This window comes from Oryctolagus cuniculus, chromosome 7 (genome assembly GCF_051225735.1).
Source record: "Oryctolagus cuniculus isolate XC-2025 breed Fujian yellow rabbit chromosome 7, ASM5122573v1, whole genome shotgun sequence".
NCBI classification, from domain to species: Eukaryota; Metazoa; Chordata; class Mammalia; order Lagomorpha; family Leporidae; genus Oryctolagus; species Oryctolagus cuniculus.
This window is the reverse complement of record NC_142873.1, coordinates 50019015-50044673: the sequence shown is the minus strand read 5'-3', so window position 1 is coordinate 50044673 and position 25659 is coordinate 50019015. Positions and strand designations below refer to the sequence as shown.

Here is a 25659-nt window from a genome sequence, read left to right as displayed (position 1 = left end):
AGCACACTCCCACCTTCACCCCCAAACTCCCTACATACAGACTACCTAATTCAGCTTGTTTCAAAGACATTTCATTTTTGCCATTTATTTTAATCAACAAATAACAGTTGAATATATGTATTTACAGGGTATAATTTTTATGGTTTTTTTTTTTTAAAGATTTACTTATTTGAAAGGCAGAGTTAGAGAGGGAGACACAGAGGCAAAGAGAGGTCAGTTCACACCCCAAATGGCTTCAGTGGCCAGGGCTGGGCCAAGCCGAAGCCAGGAGCCAGGAATGTCAACTGAGTCTCCCAGGTGGGTGTTGGGATCCTAGCACTTGGGCCTTCTTCTGCAGCTTTCCCAGGCACATTAGGAGGGAGCTGGATCAGAGGTGGAGCAGCTGGGATTTGAATCAGAGCCAGCTTTACCCACTATGCCACAACGCTGACCCCCATTTTGTTTTGTTTTGTTTTGAAACTAGGGTTTGAAAGCCTATTGTGCACATACTGTGGTATTTATCTTCGCCCTTCCTGGAACTGCACCAGGAGAATGCCCCTGGGGTTTCAGTCATTCTTCCCAAAGGAACCATCTCAGTTCCATCTGCACCCCATCTCCAACATCTGAGCCGCCTCCTCATTGGTGCCGCCCAGCTGATAGTAAGACCAGCTGTTCAGAGACCCTCTTCCTTCTTGCACACCTCTGATCCTTCAATTCCTCTGGATAAAAGCTCTTGCAGGGCTCACAGCTGCATAGCCCTGCCACCTCTCTAGTAGCTCCTCTACCAGGACTTCCCTACACTCGTACTTGCCAGCCACACAACTTCCTTTGGTCGAGCGCCTGTCTCATACCTCCTGGCCTTTCAACATCACGTTTCTCTGAACGCAGGCAGGGAGGAGCTGAGGACTGGCAATACCTGCAATGCAGCCCCATGCGCTACAGCCCCACGTGCACAGCGGAAACCCCAGGCTGCAGCTGCTGGGGTTTTGCTGCTTACGCTAAAACATATCCAATACAGCTGCTGGCTGTGCCCAATGGTGACCTTTGGTTCATTACAGTGTCATTATAATCAAATTACTGTGGGCAACACGCCAACGCCCATCACGCACCTGAGCCACTTCCAAGATTTCCAAAAAAGGGCAAGGAGAAATGGGAAGGACTCCAGCCCCACCCCAAACTTTAACATCTTTGAATATTCAGTTAAGCCTCACCCAGATGCCACACCCTATACTCCCAAATCCTATGAAAGGATGGCCCCAAACCTGCTAACTGTGGCTCATTCTGCTTGTTCTCTCTCTCTCCCTCTCTCCCCTTCTCCCTCCCTCCCCTGCTCTCTCCCTTGCTTGGATTCCTCAGTGTATACTTATGCTTTAAATAAAGCATCTTGCTTCCCTGCTCTTCTTCATCTAGGTCTCTTCCTTGAATTCCTTCTCAGGGACAAGAACCTGGGACCATGCTTAGCCAGGGCCTCCCCACAGTACTTCTGCCTGGCATTTTCTTCCTCCCTTCATCTGGAAAGCCTCTTGTTCATTCCCTACTGTTCCCAGAAGTCCTGACCATGGCCATGTGCTCCAGTGCAGCTCCAGTGGCTCTCTTTGGTAGCCGTCAGCAAACTGTATTAGAAAAGCTCCGATCCTGGTCTGTTCAGCAGACTCGGCTTCCTCAGGACACAGACTGGGTCATATACTGACCTCTTTTCTGGATGCCTGAAAAACAGCCTGGTGCGTGACAATCTGCCAGATCCCGGGGGAGATACCAAACTTGTGATAACCTGACTCTGTCTTTCCTGGGTTTCTAGGTTAGTAGAGAAAGCAAGCCATGAATGTAAATGACAGCAAGACTGTAATGGAGATGGATTTGGGCTGCGAGAAACTAGATGAAGGCTATCATAGTTCAAAGGCAAGACTGACCTCTTCTCGCTGGGGATTCAGGGGAAGTTTTATGGAATGAATAGCATTTGACATGAGTAGGATTTAGATGAGCAAAAACTTGGAGTTGTGAAAAAGAGGTAGCTGAGAAGAGAATTGGCATTCAGAATTCCAAATTAGCTAGAAGATGTGAGCAAGGCAGAGGTGGGGAAGAATGTGTAGGAGCACAGCAGTGAGAGTGGTTTGGTTTGCCTCAGCCTGGGACTGTTCTCTCACACTTTAACATTAGCAAATAGCAAATAAAGTTTAGATTTGTGTGCAAAGGCAAAAGCTGGAGTTTCTCTAGTAGAAGGGGGAACCCTGTGCCCCAGATACTTAGCATCCCCCTGGCCTGTGGACTCCACAGAGAAGTGTGGACATGAGGAGTAAGCTTCACCATTGGAAGGGGAGGACTACATGCAGAAAAGTCAGCTGCAAGATGCCTGTAGTTGTCTGCCTAGGAGCCCGAGTCCTCATCTAAGGCAGTGGGAACAGAAGAGGCAGATGCAAGATATTTGAGTCAGAATGAGCGAGTGCGGAGAGAAAAGCTTTATCTGGGGACTCTATTGGTAGGTAAGCAAGGAAGAACAAGGATAAAATTACTTCTGAGTTGTGTGCCGATGGTAGCGAGCATAAAGGACGTGTTCCTTGACTAAAACTAAGAGCAAGACAGAAGAAAGTTGGAAGGCTGAGTTCAATTTCGGACATTTTGGGTTTGAGACACCTCCTTTGTGTTCCCAACACTCCCAGCCAATGCCTGTGATGGAAATTTGTTTCATTTCTCCCCTTCACCACGTTGTAAATCCCTTTAAAGCTGAGACTGAATTATCCGTCCTTGTAAGTCCAGTGTCTAGCAAGGGATCCCGACCCACAAGTCCAACTTTACCAAAAAAATCTCCCATTAGGCATAGTTGTTTCCCCAGAAACAACTCATGAAGTCCAGGTCACTTCAAGTCTAGAGTCCGGGTCTTTAGATTTTTCAAGAATGGGTGATACGTCAGCCTCATTCACGGTGTCCATCCCCGACACACACTCTCGTTCTTGTTCCTGCTCTTCAACTTCTCAGTTCACAAAAAGATTAACTGGATAATTTTACTGATTTATACTCCATCTTCAACTAGTAACTTAAAAGTAGATAAGAGCAATACCTGAAACACAGTAAGGCAGTTCAAAGCAGGCAAGAAAGACAAAAGCAAACAACAAGCATAAGCACAAAAAAAGAAAAAAACTAGATACAGTACAAGGTTACTAAACCATAAAGACCCAGATACTTATTTTAGGTGGGCCGCAGATTCGGCACTAAGCCTCTGACTTTTATGTGGAAGAAGAAACTTGATCAGCTAGACAAGTTTTAAGATAAAAGCAGACCAACTGTTCAGGAGAAGTACGCCACTTCTAATGCTAACAGACAAATTCTTCCCAAGGGCCCTCATAAAGAGGAGAGAGTAATATAATGAACATCTCTTCAGTAGTCAAAGCAATGAGTTCTGTGGGATTGTTTCTCTCAGTTCCCTCAACACAAAATGATAGCATTTCACCAAAGCACATTTCAGTGAAAGCAATTCTACACTGGGATCAATAGGCTACATTCCAGATAAAAGAAAAAAATCTACATAAAAGTAAACAAACCTTTCCAGGTGTGGGTTTTAGCATAGAACTATGGTTACAACCCTCGGCTACACAATGGCATCACTAGGAAACTGTGTTGTTGGCTTTAATTATTGATAACTGAACCCCACTGTAAACGAATCATATCTGGATCTCTCTGGGATGGGGCCTCACTTTTAAAATGCTCTCCAGCCGGGATAACTCTAAAGCTTCACCAGAGAAGCTGTTACAATGTCTGGATGCCTGGACCAACTAAATCAGAGTCCCCTGGATGCAGACCCACAGTATAAGTATTTTTTAAAGCTTCCTACTTGAGTTCCATGTCCCACCAAGTTAAGAACCATTGATTCAGGGGAAAAGATGGACTAGCTGGCACATCCTCCATGAAATTCTTCCTAAATCCACTTCTCCCAGCCAAGCTTTGGATAGGTATGTAACAACAGCGGTACTGATATTATGCTTCCCAGCTGGTCTGTATCAACAAGGAACTAAGGGTTCAAATGTCTCAATCAACAGGAGAGCTGGGTAGGCTGGACTTTATCTTATAAAAGCTGAGGAACCTGCTGGGGTAGGGGCCATCTCACACCGTGTGCAGAGGAGCTGGGGGAAACCTGAAAACAGGGCCAAATCTTTGCTTTTGAAAGTGCATTTGGGTCTACGCCAGTGACCAGAAAAGAAGTTAATTGAGTGCCATGACTTTATTTCCAAAGCACAATCTTTTAGCAAAGACAGGTTAAACCAATAGCTTTTCTAGCCATAAGAAAACAACTCAATAAAACATCTTGGTTTTTAAACAATGCTATATCCGGAGGATTCGTGAGATAACTGAATGAAGTGACTTGTCACGTATGTTTATCTGAAAGCCAGTCAGAAATCGGGAAACATGTTCCACAGGCAATTTTAGTTTGCGAATTGTTGCCAGCTGGTCCCTTCTGACCATAATTAATTGAACCAGGAAGATTAGAAAATCACAATAACAACCTCTATCAAATTGGCTCTTGTAAGGAAAACCTGAGAGAGAATATCCAGGAGTAAGTTATAAGAGGCTGACGACATTCGAGTACAGCCTAAACTGAGAGAGCGGGTTTCATCCCTAGCTTCTTCACACAAGCCTTTCTATCAAGAACCAAGCCTCTGCTAAGACCTGGAGAATATGAGTAGGCAGGAGAGCCCCTGTGCCTTCTCTAGTTGCAAAGTGAGGCCACGGGCTCAGATGCTCCCTGTGGCTACACAGACAGAAAATGAATGAAACTGGCATCTAAGCTACAACAGCTGTTCCCCAGTGAAGTCAGAAGATACCCCTCAGAGGCCCGAGGGCTCAAAAAAAAAAAAAAAAAAAGTACATCTCTTTCCAGGGCTTTTAGAGAAGACATCCTGTACATCCTAGGTCCAGGCCTAGACATTCAAACTCTTATCCTCTGCTCCACTGATATTAGTTCTATATATTTTTCAGCCCTTTGGCTACAAGAATAAACGGAGGGGCCGGTGTTGCAGCATAGCGGGTAAAGCTACCTCTTGCAAAACTGGCATCCCAAATGGATGCTGGTTCGAGTCCCAGCTGCTCCACTTCCAATCCAGCTCCCTGCTAATGGCCTGGGGAAAGCAGAAGATGGTCCAAGTGCTTGAGCCCCTGCCACCCACATGAGAGACTCAGAGGAAGTTTCTGTCTTTGGCCTGGCTCTACCCTGGCTGTAGAGACCACTTGGGGAGGGAACCAGCAGATGGAAGATCTCTCTCTCTCTCTCTCTCTCTCTGTAACTCTTGACTTTTAAATAAATAAAACTCTTTAAAAACAGAATCAATGGAGAAGAATGGGAGCACGTGCATAAGAGATGGGCTATTTGTGTACAAAATTTAGTGACCTAATGTAAAAAGGCAAAGTGAGGAACAAAACATCAACGAGAAAGAAAAGGCATCCTGGTACCAGACAGGAAGTGGGATGGCCACACAAAGGATAGCTAGAAAACTGGCAATAGAATTGACCACCAAGATGCGATTATTTATGTGGAAGTGCTTTAGAGGCATCATGGCATGTATGGCCAGCTTTGAAAACTAGGTTTCAGTTGTACAATGTGAAGGCACAAACCTGAGGACTTGCGGAAAGCAACCACTCAGAGTGTACCTACTCCGAGGTTTGAGCCACCTGTTCTACCTGCTCCACTATCAACCTGAAAGACCAAGGACACAAAAGCACTCCAAAGGTGAGTGTGACATCTGTGGACCTGACAATTTCAGTTTGCCTATTCTTCCTCACTAGGCCTTCCTGCTATGATGGTCACATAAACAAGTTTAAAACCTAATTATTTGTGCTTTAATCATCTCCTGGTCAAACCAGGCAGATTTTTTTTAAGACACTACAGCCCTAACAGTAGCCAATGTTTAATTTCTTTCCTTCCTTCCCTTGCACGAACAGGTTTTGAAACCAGAAATGTGTAAGAACTCCAAGATACAGTACTTGTTACCAAAAACACCTTCAAGAAATTTCAAAATGGAATCCAGTAAATCCCGAGAAAAAGCTGTTGTCAAATCTGTTCCTAAAGCCACGGCCCTGGGTTATCCACCGTGAACCCCGGGGGAAGGTGGTTCCTGTCACAAAGGTCCCTGCAATGCTTTGACAAACAACCTTTCAGACGGTCACTGCAGCCTTGCACTGGAACTCACCCAGACACTGCTAGAAATGCTGGACCCCCAGCCCTGCCCCACACCTGCTGAATCTGCAAGTTAGCAAGCTCTCCAGGGAATTCCTATTCCCTTTAGGAAGTGCAGCACCACCTCCTGTGCTACACACACTACAGCCATCCGGCCCAGAAGTCCCTGGGCTGCCCCATACCTGTAGGGTCCGCGGGCGTCAGGGCAGGGTGGGCGCCTCCGCTCCTCAGCCCGGGGAGGGACTGGCTACTGCCCTTCTGCCTGAGCGCTGCGGGAACTCCGGGGGCACGGGGAGACCTCTCACCTGCTCCTCCTCCTCCTGCGGGAGCGGCTTGAGAGGGCTCCGCGCCCCGTGACGAAACACGACTTGTACCATTTTCAGCTCCAGCTGGCCGCGGTCGACCGGATGCTGGCCGTCGGTGGCCTGCTGCTCTGCCAGGGCCACCCGCCGCCGGTGGAAGCAGTATGCTAGCGAGGTCAGGATGCCCACGGGGGCCCACGCGCGCACACGGAAGACGCTGGAGATCATGGTGCTGGCCCCACGACTGCCGTCCGCAGGCTACAGGAGGCGCACGCGAGCCCGCAGGGGGGGCCGGGGCTCAGAGGGCGCCCCCAAGTTCAATGGCTCCGGCTGACGCTCCCATCCACTTGCTGGGACTGCTGAGACTCCCAGTGCTGAGGGAGACCCCGGGTGGGGTGGGGCAAGAAGCTGAGGTGGCCGGGTCAGGGGCGGCCACTTCTGCAGCTGACTGGGCAGGGCAGGGGGTGGGCTCAGCTCCTTATCCTTCGCCCACTGGGTAACGTTAAAACTTGCATTTCAGGTTTGGTCTCCAGCACTCTTGAAGGGACGGGAACCTTCCCGCGTTTCTCAGCGACGACGGCAACTCTCACACACAACTCGATTCCACTTTTTTACGAGTAAGGTCCCACACACCTTCTCATCCACCCCAGGGCCTGTCCCAAGGGACCCGCGCGGAGGAGCACGGGAACACGAGTCCCGCGCGGGCGTCTCGTCCTGGGCCTCAAAGTTGAGAGAACTACAATTCCCACAAGGCAGCGCGCACCCACGGGTTCCCGCCGCGCGGGCGATATGCGCCCCCAACCGCTGGCCTGGCAGCTTGGGTGAGTTCGGGGGCCGGGGGTAGTTTGGCATCGGAGGACAGAGGTAGAGCTGAGTAGCAGAGGATGGTATTTTGTGTTAATTTCAAGTGTATTTCAAGTGGTATTTTGTGTTAACTTCAAGTGCTGAAGTACTGGAATCGGGATTGGTCAAACAGAGCCGAGACTGATTACCACTTGCGAAACTCATACTGGGCGCTTTGTATTTCGTCTTCACTTGCCCCCAGTCTGGAAATGTCTGTGCCCGTTTCAGCCAAAGGCCAGGTTGAAAGACTTTTGTGAGAACAGTCTGAACACATGCGGTTAACCATTTCCTTATTCATTCTAAATTCGACCCGTGGATCAGACTGGACCAGATGTTAAGACAACACATGGAGGAGGCATGGCTCCTGCCCTAAGTCCTACCTCTGTGTTAATCAGGCTGGGAGCTTTTGAATACCCACCCCGCGAGGAGGAGGGGTCATTCTGGAATACTGCACTGGGTCACAAGCTTTCTCCCTGGCCCGGTCCATGGATTCACTTTTTGGAATCGTCCTGTGTGTCTAGTGATTAAAAACTGTGCTTTTTGCTATAGATTCCCTTGTGTTCCCCCACCCCCATCCCCCAGATTCTTATGTTAGAGCCCTAACCCCCAGCTGTTTTTGGAGACAGGGGTTTTAGAAGATAAATAAGGTTAAATGAAGTCATGAGCGTGGGGTCCTAATCTGATAGGTTTATAGGAAGAAGACAAGAGCTCTCTTTCTCCACACCTACACACAGAAGAAAGGCCTTGTATGAACATGCTGGGAGAAGGCAGGCATGTAGAAGCCAGGAAGAGAGGGCTCCCTAGAACTGACCGTGCTGGCACCCTGATCTTGGATATCCAGCTTCCAGACTGGGAGAAATAAACTTCTGTTGTCTGTGCTTCCCCGGTCTATGATATTTTGTTGACACTGTTTTACTATAGTATCAGTCAGGTGTCAAGGGCACCAGATAACACTGCTTTGAAATCTGAGTGGTGAAATGTAACCCCAACAGTTGAGGAAAGCTGCTCTCCACAGTCCAGCTGCAGTGCAGAAGGGCCCTGGTGTTCCCACAGCATCAGCTGCCTGGGCGGTTTTGACACACCAGAGCAGCCGCAAAGCCATATAGTGTTGACATCTGGGTGCCAGTGCCTTCTACAGGAAGGGACAGGGCAAGCCTAGCCCACACCCTGCACTCTGGCAGCCTCCGCACACACAGGCGAGCCTCATGAGCACACCTTTGACCCAGATGAGCGGCAGCCGTGGCCTATCTTGCTCTACCTGGTGTGCTGGAGGTGGGGTAGGTGTGTGTCTTGGCAGCTGATCTCTGCAGGAAGCCAGAGCAGATGAGGGGGTGGAGTGTTAGCAGTGGAAGACACCCCCTGGGGAGTTGTATGAATCTTTCGTGTGTGCTATTTGGTGGTGGTGGTGGTGGGAATGGTAGTGAGCAGGTGTTTGAAAGCGTGGTCTAGAAGCCCTGACATCATGCTGTAAGGATAGGCAGTGGCAGGCAGGTGGAGAGGATACCGAGCCAGTGTTATTTTTAACCAGTCTTATAAGTAGGGAGGGAATGGCTTAGGAAGCAGACCCTCCTCTCTCAAACCTATCTTCAGAGGGTTGCACTTAACGTGATGCAGAAAGCTAGGTTTTAATCATGAGATGACAGAAAACAATCACATTCACTGGCTACCCCAGTAGTGAGCACAGTGTGTGCCTCTTAGTAAGTGCTCCATAGAGATTTAATTTTATTTATTTATTTATTTATTTTTGACAGGCAGAGTAGATAGTGAGAGAGAGAGAAACAGAGAGAAAGGTCTTCCTTTTTGCCTTTGGTTCACCCTCCAATGGCCGCCGCAGCTGGCATGTTGCAGCCGGCGCATCGCGCTGATCCGAAGGCAGGAGCCGGGTGCTTCTGGTCTCCCATGCGGGTGCAGCACCCAAGTACCTGGGCCATCCTCCACTGCACTCCCGGGCCACAGCAGAGAGCTGGCCTGGAAGAGGGGCAACTGGGACAGAATCCGGCTCCCCGACTGGGACTAGAACCCGGTGTGCCGGCCCCGCAAGGCGGAGGATTAGCCTAGTGAGATTTAATAAATGGAAATTATAGGATAAATCGTAGGAATGCTCCTGAAGACATTGTCCATGGCATCACTTATTCCTTCCTATATATATCTCCTCCTGACATACTGGTGTAGGGCAAAGTGTTAGTATTAGAACCCTACGAAGAGGGCTTTTCCCTCACTTTTGCCCTGGTTGCCAGGCAGCTTGAAGCCTAGCTTTCGATTTAACAAGAGGAAATATTTTAGAACCTTGTGGTCAGGAAAACTGTGATCTTTTCCTCCAGGGTACCATTCTGGATTGGAAAATGCAGAGCTGGAGAAAGGTCCATTAGGAGGCTGCTACAGCAATTCAGATAGGAAACACGGAGGAAGTACATAGCGATAGGGAATGAGGGGGAGGAAGGAGCCAGGTTGATTGCTAAGTTTCTGGCTTGGGCAGCTTGCGGATGATGCCGCGTGCCTAGGAAAGCAGTTAAGCAAGGTAATTTGAGAATGTAGTTTAAGAGGTACTTGTGAGGCACCTTAAACGAAAATGCCCTCCAGATAGTTATGTGAGTTGAAGCCCGCAATCCGTTTGGATTTAGGACTCCTCTGCAGTTAATACGTGAAAAATTGAGAGTAAATTATGGTCCCAAAATAAATGGGAAGCATAGCAAAACCAGCAAAAGGGAGGCCTAGGAACCCCAGCATCTGAAGGAAGGGCAGAGAGAGAAACCCGAGAAAGGACAGGGGCAAGGAAGAGAAAAAGAATCAAGGAAGCCAGGAGAAGAAAGGCTTGAAGAAGTAGACAGCAGCATCAAATGGAACTGAGTGGTCACATGAGGCCCAGGTATCCACTGGATGTAACAACAAAACAATCTTTGGTCACTTTAGTGATAGCAGGAGCAGTGAACTAGTGGGATGGACAGTAAGTGGGAAGAGAGTAGACAGCAAGTGCAGATATGGTCAAGAAGTTTAGCTAACCAAAGTGAGTAAGTACAAAGCTGGAGAACTTTGGTGCCTGAAAGTAAGAGGGAATTGCCTGTTCAAGATGAGCGAAGCTGTGTATATGTTTAAATGATGATAGAAAGAAGGCTGCAGAGGCAGGCATTTGGTGTGACAGGTGAGCAGTCCCTTTGATGCCCATTTTCTATATCAGAGTGTCTGGGTTCCCTTCCCAGCTCCTCTCCTGATTCCCGTTCCCTGCTAGTGAGCACACTGGGAGGCCCCAGGTGATGGTTCAAGTCCCTGGGTCCTGCCATGCACGTAGGAGACTTGGATTGAGCTCCCAACTCCTATCATCAGTCTGGCCCCACCCAGCTATGGTGGGAATTTGGGGAGTGAAATAGCCAATAGGAGATCTCTGTCTCTTGTCTCCATCTCTTTCAAATAAAATAAATTTGAAAAGAAGAAATAAGGGTGCAGATAGAGGTTGAAAAATATATGGCAGGTAATAGATCCAGTGAAGTACTTAGGAAGGTAGCAGAAGATGAGAAGTGACCCGAGACGGCAAAGTTAGCCTTATTGTCCACATTGACGGGGGGAAAGGAGAAAGAATAGGCAAAGGGGCCGGCGCTGTGGCTCACTTGGTTAATCCTCTGCTTGCGGCACCGGCATCCCATATGGGCGCCGGGTGCTAGTCCCAGTTGCTCCTCTTCCAGTCCAGCTCTCTGCTGTGGCCCGGGAAGGCAGTGGAGGATGGCACAAGTGCTTGGGCCCTACACCCGCATGAGAGACCAGGAGGAGGCACCTGGTTCCTGGCTTTGGATCGGCGTAACGCCGGCTGTAGTGGCCATTTAGGGGGTGAACCAAATGGAGGATGGCCCAAGTGCTTGGGCCCTGCACCCACATGGGAGACCAGGAGGAGGCTCCTGGCTTTGGATCGGCGTAGCGCCAGCTGTAGCAGCCATTTGGGGGGTGAACCAATGGAAGGAAGACCTTTCTTTCTGTCTCTCTCTGTAACTCTACCTGTCAAATAAAAAAATCGTTAAAAGAATAGGCAGAGATGGGATACTTTTATAGCACAGGAATTCAAGGGGCTTTTTCCTTTGGTGGTTTCTTGTTCTGCAAAATCAGAGTGTGTGTCAGGGACTGGTGATTGTGCTCCTGATGATCTGAGGAACGTGGGAGGTACAGAGCTCGTGGTCCACATGAGAGAGTGATGACTGGGTAGCCAGAGGTTTGTGGGGCACCACGGAGAGCCCAGTGGAGAACAGCTTTCTACAGCCTTGTGGTACATCAGCATCACCTGCGTGCTTGTTAGACTATAGGTTCAAGAGCACCAGTGTTCCTTTTTTATTTCATTTATTTTTAAATAGTTATTTATTTGAAAGGCAGAAATACAGAGAGAGAGAGATAAGGATAGGGACAGGGATAGGGACAGGGACAGGAATAGGGACAGGGATAGGGACAGGGAGATCTTCGATCTGCTGGTCTAATCCCCAAATGACCAGAACAGCCAGGGCTAGTCCAGGCCAAAAGCCAGGAGCCAGAAGCCTCCTACAGGTCTCCCACACGGGTGCAGGGGACCAAGCACTTGGGCCATCTTCTGCTTTCCCAGGCACATTAGCAGGCATCAGTATCAGAAGTGGAGCAGGCTGGACTCCAACTGGTGCCCATATGGGATGCCGGCACTGCAGTCAAGGTTTAACCTTCTATGCCACAGTGTTGGTCCCAAGCACCGATATTTCTTACTAGAGTTGGGTGGAGCCCAGGACTCTGCATTTTAAATAAGCACTGATACAGGAACTTTTTCAGATAACACTTTGAGAACCACTGAAGGACTCAAAAAGAGGATTTTTTTTTTAAATATGAAGTCTTTATAGAATGGGGGAGGGGAGGTGGAATTTGCCAGTGCAGAGGAAACAACTAAGACAATAAAAAGAACTTGTTAGGGTGAAGTTCCTAAGGAGCTGGAAGAACTAATAAAGGAGGAAGGAGGAAGGATCTGGAGAAGGGCTATCTCTCACTGAGGCTCATCTCATCTTAGTAGATGGAGACAAGGAGATAGAGATGTTGGGGCAGACTACATTCGTAGTTTCACCTCCAACAAATTATTTCCCCTGCTCACATCTTCAGTAGGCTTGGAAAAGAGAAAAGAATCAACAACAATTGAATATTGGGTGCTTATCATATGCCTGGCATTGTGTAATGTGCCACTTAATCTTTTTTTAAAAAAGATTTATTTATTTATTTGAAAGGCAGAGTTAAAGAGAGGCAGAGGCAGAGAGTTGGGGGTGGGGTTCCATCCATTGGTTCACTCCCCAGATGGCTGCAATAGCCGGAGCTGTGCCAATCTGAAGCCAGGAGCCAGGAGCTTCCTCCAAGTCTCCCATGCAGATGCAGGTGCCCAAGGACTTGGGCCATCTTGTACTGCTTCCCCAGGCCATAATAGAGAGCTGGATCAGAAGTGGAGCAGCCGGGACTCAAACCAGTACCCATGTGGGATGCCGGCACTGCAGGCAGCGGCTTTACCTGCTATACCACAGTGCTGGCCCCATTTAATCTTTATATATATATATATATATATATATATATATTTATTATTTGACAGGCAGAGTTAGACAGTGAGAGAGAGAGACAGAGAGAAAGGTCTTCCTTCTGTTGGTTCACCCTCCAAATGGCCACCACGGCTGGAGCTATGCTGATCCGAAGCCAGGAGCCAGGTGCTTCCTCCTGGTCTCCCACGTGGCTGCGGGCACCCAAGCACTTGTGCCATCCTCCACTGCCATCCCGGGCCACAGCAGAGAGCTGGACTGGAAGAGGAGCAACCGGGATTAGAACCCGGCACCCATATGCGATGCCAGCACCACAGGCGGAGGATTAAGCAAGTGAACATGGCGTCGGCCCCCCCATTTAATCTTTACAGTAACTCTAGCAGTAGGTCCTCTCACATCTCATGGACTTAGAAACTGTGGTTACAGGACAGAAGTTAAGTAACTGGCCCCAGAATGCACAACTTAACTGGCAGAGCCTCAGAAATATAAGTCTGAACCATGTTTGGTGTCTGAACCCACAATATGAACCACAGATACTGTGCTGCTCAGCTTATACTGGGAAAAGGGTGGTAGTCAGCGTGACAGTTAGCATGAATAATAGTTCTCTAATGCAAGTGTTTTTGAAACTTTACTCTTCCTTCATAAATTCTCTCTAGCAGATCTCTTTCTTCCTACCAACACTTCATTCATGATGGGCGGCTTCCTAGCTGTGCCTTTCAGGAATATCACTGAGGACTTTCTGTTGCAAGTGGCAAACTGCTTGACTAGGAAAAAAGAACATAGAGTTGATTAGCCCACATGATTGAAAATTTCAGGACAAGCACCTTTGTGTGTACAGGACAGGTGCTCAGAGAACACTGGCTGCTGATTGCTTCTGTGGCTCCAGCTCCCGCTCTGTGGCCTCCATCCTCACACTGCATCCAGTGACTCACAGCCTGCTGCTGCATCACACTGGCTCTACCACTTAGTCCCACTGGAAGTAAAGAGTTTCCTTCCCCATAGAAGCAGACATTCTGCCTCGGAATCATTTGAGATTGGAGATACACACTTAGTTCCTGCTCCGATTCTGAGGTCGAAGGGGAAGTCCACCCCCAGCCCCACCACCCAGAATCACAGGTGCTCCCAGGAGAGTCACGGAAGTGTTTTCACTCAGAAAAGAGTGAGTGGGTGATGCGGGGGTGGGGGATAACAGATGGTTCCCATGCCTTTCTCCCATCTCTCCTCCCCTCATTAATCAACTTCCTGCATGTGCTGTCAGCGAGTCGGGCTGAAGTGGCTGGCCTTTTGGCACAAGGAGGTGGGCTTCGTACTGTCTACAACTCTTAGAGCTCTGACAGAGTACGTCTGAGTCTATACACCTTTGTCATTTCCCTTATTGGTTCCCTGTTGTCCGCAGAAAAGTGATTTACCATATAGGTTTTCAATGTTCTACTACTCAGGTATCCCGTGCTGTTTTAAAGTATTTCTGTTGGTGTGGTTGGTTATTTTGGAGATTCAAAAACTGAAATCTGGGGCTGGCGCTGTGGTGTTGCGGGCAAAGCTGCCGCCTGCAGTACTGGCATCCCATAAGGGCGCCAGAAGAAGCTCCTGGGTTCTGCCTTTGGATCGGTCCAGCAACGACCATTGCAGCCATTTGGGGGAGTGAATTGGCGGATAGAAGATCTCTCTCTGTCTGTCTTTCTCTCTCTCTGTCTCTCTGCCTCTCTGTAACTCTGCCTTTCAAATAAATAAGTAAATAAATCTTTAAAAAAAAAAAAAAAAACCTGAACTCTGTATCATATGCCTTGAGACATACCAGAGACATGCTTCATTAGAATTTGGAATCAAATAAGGGAAACTTGTTTAGAAAACCCTTTGTCTACTTCAATTATCCTTAAGAAAAAGAGCAATCAAGGCCTGCGCTGCGGCTCACTAGGCTAATCCTCCGCCTGTGGCGCCGGCACCCCGGGTTCTAGTCCCGGTTGGGGCGCCGGATTCTGTCCTGGTTGCCCCTCTTCCAGTCCAGCTCTCTGCTGTGGCCCGGGAGTGCAGTGGAGGATGGCCCAAGTGCCAGTATGGGAGACCAGGAGGAAGCACCTGGCTCCTGGCTTTGGATTGGGGCAGCATGCCAGCCGTAGTGGCCATTTGGGGGGTAAACCAACGGAAGGAAGACCTTTCTCTCTCTCTCTCTCTCACTGTCTAACTCTGCCTGTCAAAAAAAAAAAAAAAAAAAAAAAAAAGAAAAAGCAATCAGTAAAGGAAAGCTTCTGAGGCTTTCATTTGGTTCAGCAGTTAAGATACAACTCAAGACACCTGCATCCCGTATCAGGGTTCCTGCATTCAAGTTCTTTTTTTTTTTTTAACCTTTTATTTAATGAATATAAATTTCCAAAGTACAGCTTATGGATTATAATGGCTTCCCCCTCCATAACTTCCCTCCCACCCACAACCCTCCCCTATTAAGTAAAGATTTCAACAGTTTGCACCCACACAGAAACACAAAGTGAAAAATACTGTTTGAGTACTAGTTATAGCATTAAATCACAATGTGCAGCACATTAAGGACAGAGATCCTACATGAGGAGTAAGTGCACAGTGACTCCTGTTGTTGACTTAACAAATTGACACTCTTGTTTATGGCATCAGTAATCACCCTAGGCTCTTTTCATGAGTTGCCAAGGCTATGGAAGCCTTTTGAGTTCACTGACTCTGATCATATTTAGACAAGGTCGTAGTCAGAGTGGAAGTTCTCTCCTCCCTTCAGAGAAAGGTACCTCCTTCTTTGATGACCTGTTCTTTCCACTGGGATCTCACTTGTGGAGATCTTTCATTTAGTTTTTTTTTTTTTTTTTTTGCCAGAGTGTCTTGGCTTTCCATGCCTGAAATACTCTCATGGGCTTTTCAGCTGGATCCGCATGCCTTAAGGGCTGATTCTGAGGCCAGAATGCTGTTTAGGACATCTGCCATTCTATGAGTCTGCTGTGTATCTCACTTCCCACTGCATTCAAGTTCTAGCTCCTCTGATTCCACCTCCTTCTGACGCACACCGTGGGAGCCAGCAGGTGTTAACTCAAACAGCTGGGTCCCTGCCACCCACGTAGGAGATTCAGATTGAGTTTCAGGCTCCTGTATGGGTTTTGTATTGTATTTTTTTTTTTTTACTTCAAAGAAAGTAGTTCTGATTTGTCTTCATCTTCTGAATTTATTTTATTTAAATGGAGAGTCTAATGCAGATATCATATTAATACCAATAGTGTTCTGTTCATATTCCATTTGTTGGAAAGTCTTGGTCATAGATAAGACTTATTCTTACATTAGATATTTGCTTTTTTTAATACTTTTTTTTTTTAAAGATTGGTTTATTTATTTGAACGTCAGAGTTACACACAAAGAGAAGGAGAGACAGAGAGAGAGGTTTTCCATCTGCTGGTTCACTCCCCAGTTGGCCGCAATGGCTGGACCTGTGCTGATCTGAAGCCAGGGTCTTCAATATTCTGGGTCTCCAATGGAGGTGCAGGGGCCCAAGCACTTGGGCCATCTTCTACTGCTTTCCCAGGCCATAGCAGAGAGCTGGATCAGAGTGGAGCAACCGGGACTTGAACTGGTGCCCATACGGGATGCTGGCGCTACGCCACAGCACCGGCCCCTATACTTTCTATTTATTTTATTTTTTAAAGATTTATTTATTTATTTGAAAGACAGAGTTACAGAGAGAGTTCTAGACAGAGAGAGGTCTTTCATCCACTGGTTCACTCCCCAGATGGCCGCAACAGCCGGAGCTGCACCCATCCGAAGCCAGGAGCCAGGAGCTTCTTCCAAATCTCCCATGTGGGTGCAGGGGCCCAAGGACTTGGGCCATCTTCTACTGCTTTCTCAGCCCATAGCAGAGAGCTGGATGGGAAGAGGAGCAGCTGGGACTCGAACTGGCACCTATATGGAATGCTTGCGCTTCAGCGCCGGCCCCTGTACTTTCTATTTATTTTATTTATCTGACAGGTAGCATCAGGGTGAGGGGGAGGTAGCAGTTGTAGAGAGAGAAATCTCCATCCATTAATCCACTCCCCAAATGCCCACAACAATTGGGGCTGGAACTTAATGCTGTTCTCCCATGTGAGTGGCAGGGTCCCAATTATTTGAGCCATCACCTGCTGCCTTCCAAGGTTCATGTTACCAGGAAGCTGAATGGGATTTAGAACTTGAACTAAGCACTCCAGGAGGGGACGCAGGCATTCCAAGCAGCATGTTAATCACTGTGGAAGCACCTCCTTTTTAAGGGCACTCATCCAGCTCCTGAGAGTGGAGCCCTCGCGGCCTAATCACCTGTAAAGATCCCACCTCCTAATACTGCTGCATTGGGGATTAAGTTGCTGTGCAGATTTGACGACATTCAAACGATAGGAGTTATCAATTAAAAAATGTTCTCTGCAAAGACATCAAGCATTAATCCCCCCACATCCCAAAGTTATCAACCAAGAGGTAGGATATTTGTAGATAATGGGTGTCTTGGTCTGTTTTATGCTGCTGTAACAGAGTAACTCAGACTGGGTAATTTGTGACGAACAGAAATTTACTGGCTCATGGCTCTGCAGGCCAGGAGGTCCAAGATGGAGGGACTGGAAGCTGGTGAGGACCATTTGCTACATCATCGCCTGGTGGAAGGAGTGAGAGAGGTCAAGAGGGAGCTGACCTCATTCTTATATAGGAAACCCCCTCCCTCAATAACAGACGCTCTCCTATGACACTGGCATTAATCAGTTCCTGAGGGTAGTGCCCTCGTTTCCTGTTCCCCTTGTAAAGGTACCCCCTCATAACATTATTGCTTTGGGGATTCAGCTTCCAACACAAGAACTTTGGGGGACACACTTGAACATTGCAGTAGGCTAGAGAGCAGCTTATAACTGTCCCCTTTATCATTTTTTCAATCAGCATGGATTTAGAAAGATGTTTTCAGCAACTAGCAAATTTTTAGCAGTTCAATGATGATATCCCTGCTGGACTGAGTATGCTTTAAAACAATCATAGCTCTGTTTCACTTTTAACGCCAATTAAATGTATTTAATCAGTATTTTACAGTACACTGTTATGTTTAATATATACATATTTAACTATATTTGCATTATTCTTATGAAGTTTTGTATTTATAAAGAAATAAATGCCTTTGTCAGCAATATGGTGGAATAGGGCCATATAGTGCTAATGCCCTGACAATAACATCAATGTGAATTATCCATGCTCAAAAATACCTTTGCAAGGATTCGAGAAACCAGGTAACTATAGCACAGAAGTAAAAAAGGTGCACTGAAGAGGAGAGGCTTACTTTTATATTTCCTTTGCCGTTCTCCCCTAACCCAGGCATGCAAGGTGGAGAGAGATACCCTCCCCCTAGGGGAGGAGAGAGATCTCAGCACCAGACTCTGCCTTTGGCTTCAACACCTAGCCTGCCCAAGTAAAATCCCACCCTGGACAGGCTACCACATCCCTAGAAGCCATGCTGGTGCTTGTGGACTGAGCCTCCAGGCCCACCCCCCATTCCTGAAATAGGTTCAGGCCTTCCTGGTAGGTGTGGTCTCCAGGCCAGCCTCAATGCCAAACTGGTTCTAGCACCCAGCCAGGACTAGTGGCCCCAGACTTTGGTGCCAGGCCAGCTCTGACAGATTCAGGCTCCAGGCCCACACCAAGGCCAAACCATCTCTAGTAGCCTCAGGCTTTGGACATCTCCCTAGCACCAAGCTACCCCCATTGCCCCAGGCTTCAGGCCCACCCCAGCACATCTCAACTCCTGCAATCCAGTCATCAGGCCAGCTGCTGGCCTCTAGGCCACTCCCTAAAGGTATAGGTTCCCTGCTGATCCAGTACTAGTTAAGCTCCTATGGCCCCAGGATCATGCTTACCCTAGGTTTTAGGCCAGAACCAGGTTGGCCTACATAGTCCCAGGCTTCAGGCCTACCCAAGTGGCAGGTCAGCAACTCTGACTTCAGGCACAAAGTTTGCACCATGGATACAGACTCTAGGCTGACCCTGCAGACCAAAACTCTAGTAGACTTAGAGTCCAGGCTTACTCCATCAAGTCCAAGGTCCAGGCTCATCCCAGTAGCCCCCAGTGCTGGCTTGGCTCCCATGGCCCCAGTCTTTAGGACTATACCTATGGATCCTGATTGCAGGACAGCTGCTATGACCCAAGGCACCAGGCTAGCCCCTGCAGTGCCAGGAACCAGACCAGCCTCTGCATACCCAAGCTTCACAGCTGCTCCAGTGGAGCACAGTGTTCCTGAAAATCAGGTTGGAATCATGATCAGCCCCTGGGGATCCCGGACCCAGGTCTGCCCCACAGACATGCTCAGCTATCCTTGTGAGCCCAGGCTTCAGATTGATTCCAGTGAACTCTGGCTCTGGCACTATCCCAGTGGCTGGTCAGCCCTTAAAGACCTAGGCTGAAGGTCCAGACTAGTGACAGGTGAGCCTCTATGGATCCAAGCTTCAGGCTGCCCTATGACCCAGCTAGTACACTGCTGGGACTGTAAAAGGAAATGAAAGTAGTATATGCAAGAGTTACCTGCACTTCCATGTTTATAGCAGCTCAATTCATAATAGCTAACTTATGGAAACAACCTAGATGTCCATAAACTGATGACTGGTTAAAGAAAATGTGGTATAAACAAGTCTAGTATCTGCTAACACTAACCGATAGAATAAATAAAGGGGAGAGTGATCCAACATGGGAAGTGAGATACTCAGCAGACTCATAGAATGGCGGATGTCCTAAATAGCACTCTGGCCTCAGAATCAGCCCTAAAGGCACTCGGATCTGGCTGAAAAGCCCATGAGAGTATTTCAGGCATGGAAAGCCAAGACACTCTGGCAAAAAGATCTCTGTGAGTGAGATCCCAGTGGAAAGAACAGGTCTTCAAAGAGGGAGGTGCCTTTCTCTGAAGGGAGGAGAGAACCTCCACTTTGACTATGACCGTGTCTAAACAAGATAAGAGTCGGAGAACTCAAGGGGCTTCCATAGCCTTGGAAACTCATGACTGGTGCATAGGGAGATTACTGATGCCATAAACAGGAGTGTCAATTTGTAAAGTCAACAACAGAAGTCACTGTGCACTTACTCCTCATGTAGGATCTCTGTCCTTAATGTGCTGTACACTGAGGCTTAATGCTATAACGAGTACTCAAACAGTATATTTCACTTTGTGTTTCTATGGGGGTGCAAACGATTGAAATCTTTACTTAATGTACACTAAACTGATCTTCTGTAAAAAAAAAAAAAAAAAAAGAAAAGAAATTATCAATTCCCAACTTGACTCTCACTGGGATTAAACATGACAAGAGGTCTGATCTGATTTCATCATCATTTAAAAAAAAAATCATCTATTATTTTTCACTTTATGTTTCTGTGTGGGAGCAAACTGTTAAAATCCTTACTTAAGGTATACTAAGCTGATCTTCTGTATATTAAGATAATCGAAAATGAATCTTGATGTGAATGGAAGGGGAGAGGGAGTGGGAAAGGGGAGGGTTGTGGGTGGGAGGGACGGTATTGGGGGGGGGGAAGCCATTGTAACCCATGAGTCGTACTTTGGAAATTTATATTCATTAAATAAAAGATAAAAAAAAAAAAGACCAAAGAAAGAGGCAAACACAAAAAAAAATAAAAATAAAAAAAAAATAAAAAACAGGGAACTCCCAAAAAAAAAAAAAAAAAAAAGAAAATGTGGTAAATATGCACTATGGAATATTACTTGGCCATAAAATAAATGAAATCCTGACATTTGCAACAAAATGAATGAAGCTGGAAATCATGCTAAGTGATATAAGCAAGACTCAAAAAAATTAAAATACTATCTGTTATTTGTGATAGTTCATATAGATATATATTGTTATAGTTTAATGATCTGTGATTATTTAAAATTCACTGTATATGAGTGAAATGGAATCTTTTCCTTTAATTAATGTTCACAGCCCTTGCCTATATTCCTACTAAACTACTTGTTGAACTCTTTATTTGTTGGAGCCTTAAACTCTTGACTAGAATGTAAATTAAAAATGTTACATTTCTCAGACATGGAATTGTTTGTGTATACAAATGCTTGTGATTTTTATGCATTGATTTTATATCCTGCAACTTTGCCAAACTCTCATTGTTCTAATAGTTCAAATAGTCTCTTAGTGAAGTCCTTTGGTTCCCCTATATTTAGGATCATGTCATCTGTGAACAAGGATAATTTACTTCCTCCTTTCCAATTTGTATCCATTTTATTTCTCTGTCTAACCTAATGGCTCTAAAATTTCCAGAACTATATTGAATAGCAATGGTGGAAGTAAGCATCTTTGGTTCTGGATTTTAGTGGAAATGCTTCAAGGTTTTCCCCATTCAATATGATGCTGGCTGTGGGTTTGAATTTCAAAGATCAGTACCATTCACAATAGCTACGAAAAACTAGAATACCTTGGAATAAATTTAACCAAGGATGTGAAAGATCTCTACAATGAAAATTAGAAAACTTTAAGAAAAGAAATAGAAGGCACCAAAAAATGAAAAAATCTTTCATGTTTGGATTGAAAGAATTAATATCATCAAAATGTTTATAGTACCCAAAACAATTTTCAGATTCAACATGATCCCAATCAAAATACCAATGTATTCTTTTTTTTTTTTTTTTTTTTTTTTGGACAGGCAGAGTGGACAGTAAGAGAGAGAGACAGAGAGAAAGGTCTCCCTTTGCCGTTGCTTCACCCTCCAATGGCCGCCGTGGCTGGCGCGCTGCAGCCGGCGCACCGCGCCTATCAGAAGACAGGAGCCAGGTGCTTATCCTGGTCTCCCATGGGGTGCAGGGCCCAAGTACTTGGGCCATCCTCCACTGCACTCCCTGGCCACAGCAGAGAGCTGGCCTGGAAGAGGGGCAACCGGGACAGAATCCGGCGCCCTGACTGGGACTAGAACCTGGTGTGCCGGCGCCTCAAGGCGGAGGATTAGCCTACTGAGCCGCAGCACTGGCTCCAATGTATTCTTCTAAGATCTAGAAAAAATGATACTAGATAAGATCTAGATAAAATTCTTATGGAAACATAAGAGACCCCAAATACCTAAAGCAACTTTAAATAACAAAAACAAAGCCAGAGGGATAATAATATCATATTTCAAGACATACTATAGGGCAATTATAATCAAAACAGCCTGGTACTCTTAAAAAATAGACATGCAAACCAATGGGACAGAATAGACACCTCAGGAAGTAATCCATGCATCCACAATCAATTGATCTTTGACAAATAAGCGAAAATCATTCCCTGGAGAAAGGACAGTCTCTTCAACAAATGGCTTTAGGAAAATTGAATCTCCCTGTGCAGAAGTATGAAACAAGATCCCTACATTACACTTTATTAAAAAAAATCAACTCACAGTGAATCAAGTATCTAAATCTATGACCTGATACCATCAAATTACTAGGAGGAAAACATTGGTGAAACACTACAAGACATTGGCATGGACAAAAACTTCTTGGATAAGACCCAGAAGTGCAGGCAAGAAAGGCAAACATAGACTAATGGGATTACATCAGACTAAGAAGCTTCTGCACAACAAAGGAAATAAAGTGAAAAGGCAACTGACATGATGGGAGAAAATATTTGCAAACTATTCATCTGCTAAAGGATTAATATCTAAAACATATAAGGAGCTCAAGAAACTCAACAACAGAACAAGCAATCCAGTGAAGACAGACATTTTTCAAATGATGCAATACAAATGGCCAACATACATATGAAAAAATGCTCAGGATCACTAGCCACCAAGGAGATGCAAATAAAATCCACCACGAGGGCCGGCGCCATGGCTCAATAGGCTAATCCTCTGCCTTGCGGCGCCAGCACGTCGGGTTCTAGTCCCGGTCGGGGCGTCGGATCCTGTCCCAGTTGCCCCTCTTCCAGGCCAGCTCTCTGCTGTGGCCCGGGAGTGCAGTGGAGGATAGCCCAGGTGCTTGGGCCCTGCACCCCATGGGAGACCAGGATAAGCGCCTGGCTCCTGCCTTTGGATCAGCGCAGTGCGCCGGCCGCGGCAGCCATTGGAGGGTGAACCAATGGCAAAGGAAGACCTTTCTCTCTGTCTCTCTCTCTCACTGTCCACTCTGCCTGTCCAAAAAAAAATCCACCATGAGGTTTCACCTTATCTCAGTTAGAATGACTATAATCCAAAAATCAAAAAATAATATACTCTGGAAGGGATGTAGAGGAAAAGGTACCCTAATATGCTATTGGTAGGAATGTAAACTAGTACAACCATTATGGAAGACAATATGGAGATTCCTCAGAAATCTGAAAATAGATCTTCCATGTGACCCAGCCAGCCCACTTCATGGAATTTACCAAAACAAAATGAAATCAGTATATGAAAGTTATTTGTATAAAAGAAAGAATTATTTGTACCCCCACGTTTATTGCAGCTCAATTTGCAATAGCTAAGATATGGAATCAACCCAGAAGTCTATCAATTGATGACTGGATAAAGAAAATATGCTATATATTCACAATAGAATACTACTTAGCCATAAAAAGAATGAAATCCTGTCTTTTGTAACAAAATGAATACAACTGGAAACCATTATGCTTAGTGAAATAAGCCAGTCCAAAACAGATAAATATATATTTTCCCTGATATGTGGTACTTTAATACAGAATACAAAAAATGTATAAGAACGAACTTACATGTTATTTATTTATTTATTTTTGACAGGAAGAGTTGGACAGTGAGAGAGGGAGAAAGAGAAAGGTCTTCCTTCCGCTGGTTCACCCCCCCAGATGGCTGCTAGGGCTGGCATGTTGCGCCGATCCAAAGCCAGGAGCCAGGTGCTTCTCCTGGTCTCCCATGCGGGTGCAGGGCCCAAGCACTTGGCCCATCCTCCACTGCCTTCCCAGGCCACAGCAGAGAGCTGGAGTGGAAGAGGAACAACCGGGACAAGACTGGCGCCCCAACCAGGACTAGAACCCGGAGTACCAGCGCCGCAGGCAGAGGATTAGCCTAGTGAGCCATGGCGCTGGCATGATTTGATTATTGTTTTTAGCTCCTGTCTATACACCTATGGAATAGGTGCATAGGTTAAAGACCCAGCTCTCCCAAAGAGAGAGAGAGAGAGAGAAAGAGAGAGGGGGGATGTATCTTCTGTCTGCTGGCTCAGTCCCCAGATGGTTGCAACAGGCAGGGCTGGGCAGGCAGAAGCCAGGAGCCAAGAGCTTCTTCCAGGTATCCCACATGGGTAGCAGGGTCCCAAGTGCTTGGACTATTTCCACTGCCTTTCCCAGGCCATTAGCAGGGAACTGGATCAGAAGTGGAGCTTCTGAAATTTGTATTTATTAAATAAAAGCTTTCTTAAAAAAAAAAAAAGAAGAAGAAGAAGAAGAAAAGAAGAAGTGGAGCTGCCAAAATTTGAACAGGTGCCCATACAGGATGCCAGCACCGTAGGTGTCAGCTTTACCTACTACAACACAAGGCCAGCCCCTTAACTTCATTTTAGAGATGAGGAAATTATGGCTTGGGAAATTGACCCATATTGCCCAAAGTCTCATTGCAAGTGTAGTACAGAGAGGATGAGAGCTCATGTCTGTCTGATTTCACTTTCTGGGTTTCATGCCATGTAGCCCATGCTCTCAGAGAACCTATGATCCAACAGCCCTGAAGTCTTGCCAGTCAGTGAGGATCACTTTTTTCCTAAGTTGTAAAGTATACATAGCATAACATTTACAGCTCAATGACATTAAGGATATTGACTGTTTTGCAGCCATCGCTACTAAACACTAGCTTCCCTCCCTGCCTCCCTGCAGCCCCTGGTCACAGCCACCATTTCACTTCCTGTTTCTGAAGTTTGACTGTTCTAGGTCCCTCATATAATATTTGTTCTTTTGTGTCTGGCTTATTTCATTTAGCATAATGTCCTCATTCATCCATGCTGTAGCTTGTGTCAGAATTTCCTTCCTTCTTAAGGCTGAATAATATGTTTTTGTAGGTATATACCACATTTTGTTTATCCAGTTTATCCATTTATGGGTTAATTCCATCTTTGGTTTTTGTGAATAATATTGCTATGAACGTGAATGTATAAACAGCTGCTTCAAGTTTCTGCTTTCAATTCTTGTGACTATATATCTAGAAGTGAAAAGGCTAGACTCATATGGGAGTTTTTGATTTAACTTTTGAGGAACTACCATACTGTATCCATAGTGGTTGGACCAATTTACGTTCCCACCAGCAATACAGAAGGCTCCAATTATTCCATATCCTCACCAACACTTGCTATTTTCTGTTTTTTTTTTTTTTTTTTTTTTTTTTTTTTTTCTCTCTAATAATAGCCATCCAAATGGGTGTGAAGTACAATCTCGTAGTGGTTTCAATTTAAAATTTTCCTAGTGACCAGTGATTTTGAGCATCTTTTCAGGTGCTTTTTGAACATTTATGTATCTTCTTTGGAAAATGTCTATTCAAAAATCCTTTGCTGGTTTCTAAATTGGATTGCTTGATTGTTTTCTTCTTGTTGAGTTGTACAAATTCTTTATTCCAGGGGTTGATGCTGTGGTACAGTAGGTTAATCATCCATCTGTGATGCTGGCATCCCATATGGGCACTGGTTCAAGTCCTGGCTGCTCCACTTCCAATCCAGTTCTCTGCAATGGCCTGGGAAAGCAGTAGAAGATGGACCAAGTCCTTGGGCCCCTGCACCCACGTGGGAGACCTGGAAGAAGCTCCTGGCTCCTGGCTTTGGATTGGCTCAGCTTCAGCCATTGTGGCCATTTGGGGAGTGAACCAATGAATGGAAGACCTTTCTCTCTGTCTCTCACTGTTTATAATTCTACCTCTCAAATAAATAAATAAAATATTTTTTAAAAAAAGAAA

General features: G+C 46.2%; 1 protein-coding gene and 1 long non-coding RNA gene across 5 annotated transcripts in view; one reads left to right on the top strand and one right to left on the bottom strand.

The window, feature by feature from the left end:
- Positions 1–7182, bottom strand: part of ACP6 (acid phosphatase 6, lysophosphatidic) — a 21094-nt gene extending 13912 nt beyond the window's left edge. The window contains exon 1 of one of the 4 annotated variants that reach the window (XR_016210684.1): positions 6448–7144. Coding sequence is in view for 2 of the 4 variants with exons in the window: in XM_002715655.6 (XP_002715701.1) it covers positions 6448–6672 (225 nt within the window). In the remaining 2 variants the exon portion in view is untranslated. Of the gene's footprint in view, positions 1–3805; positions 3940–6324; positions 6420–6447 lie in introns of those variants that run through there. The other 3 variants (XM_002715655.6, XM_089300066.1, XM_089300065.1) reach the window with 3 other exon arrangements.
- On the top strand, positions 7129–25659 carry LOC138850553 (uncharacterized). The gene is made up of 2 exons (XR_011390475.2): positions 7129–7265; positions 25328–25659. It is a non-coding gene; the product is annotated as an uncharacterized LOC138850553 (long non-coding RNA).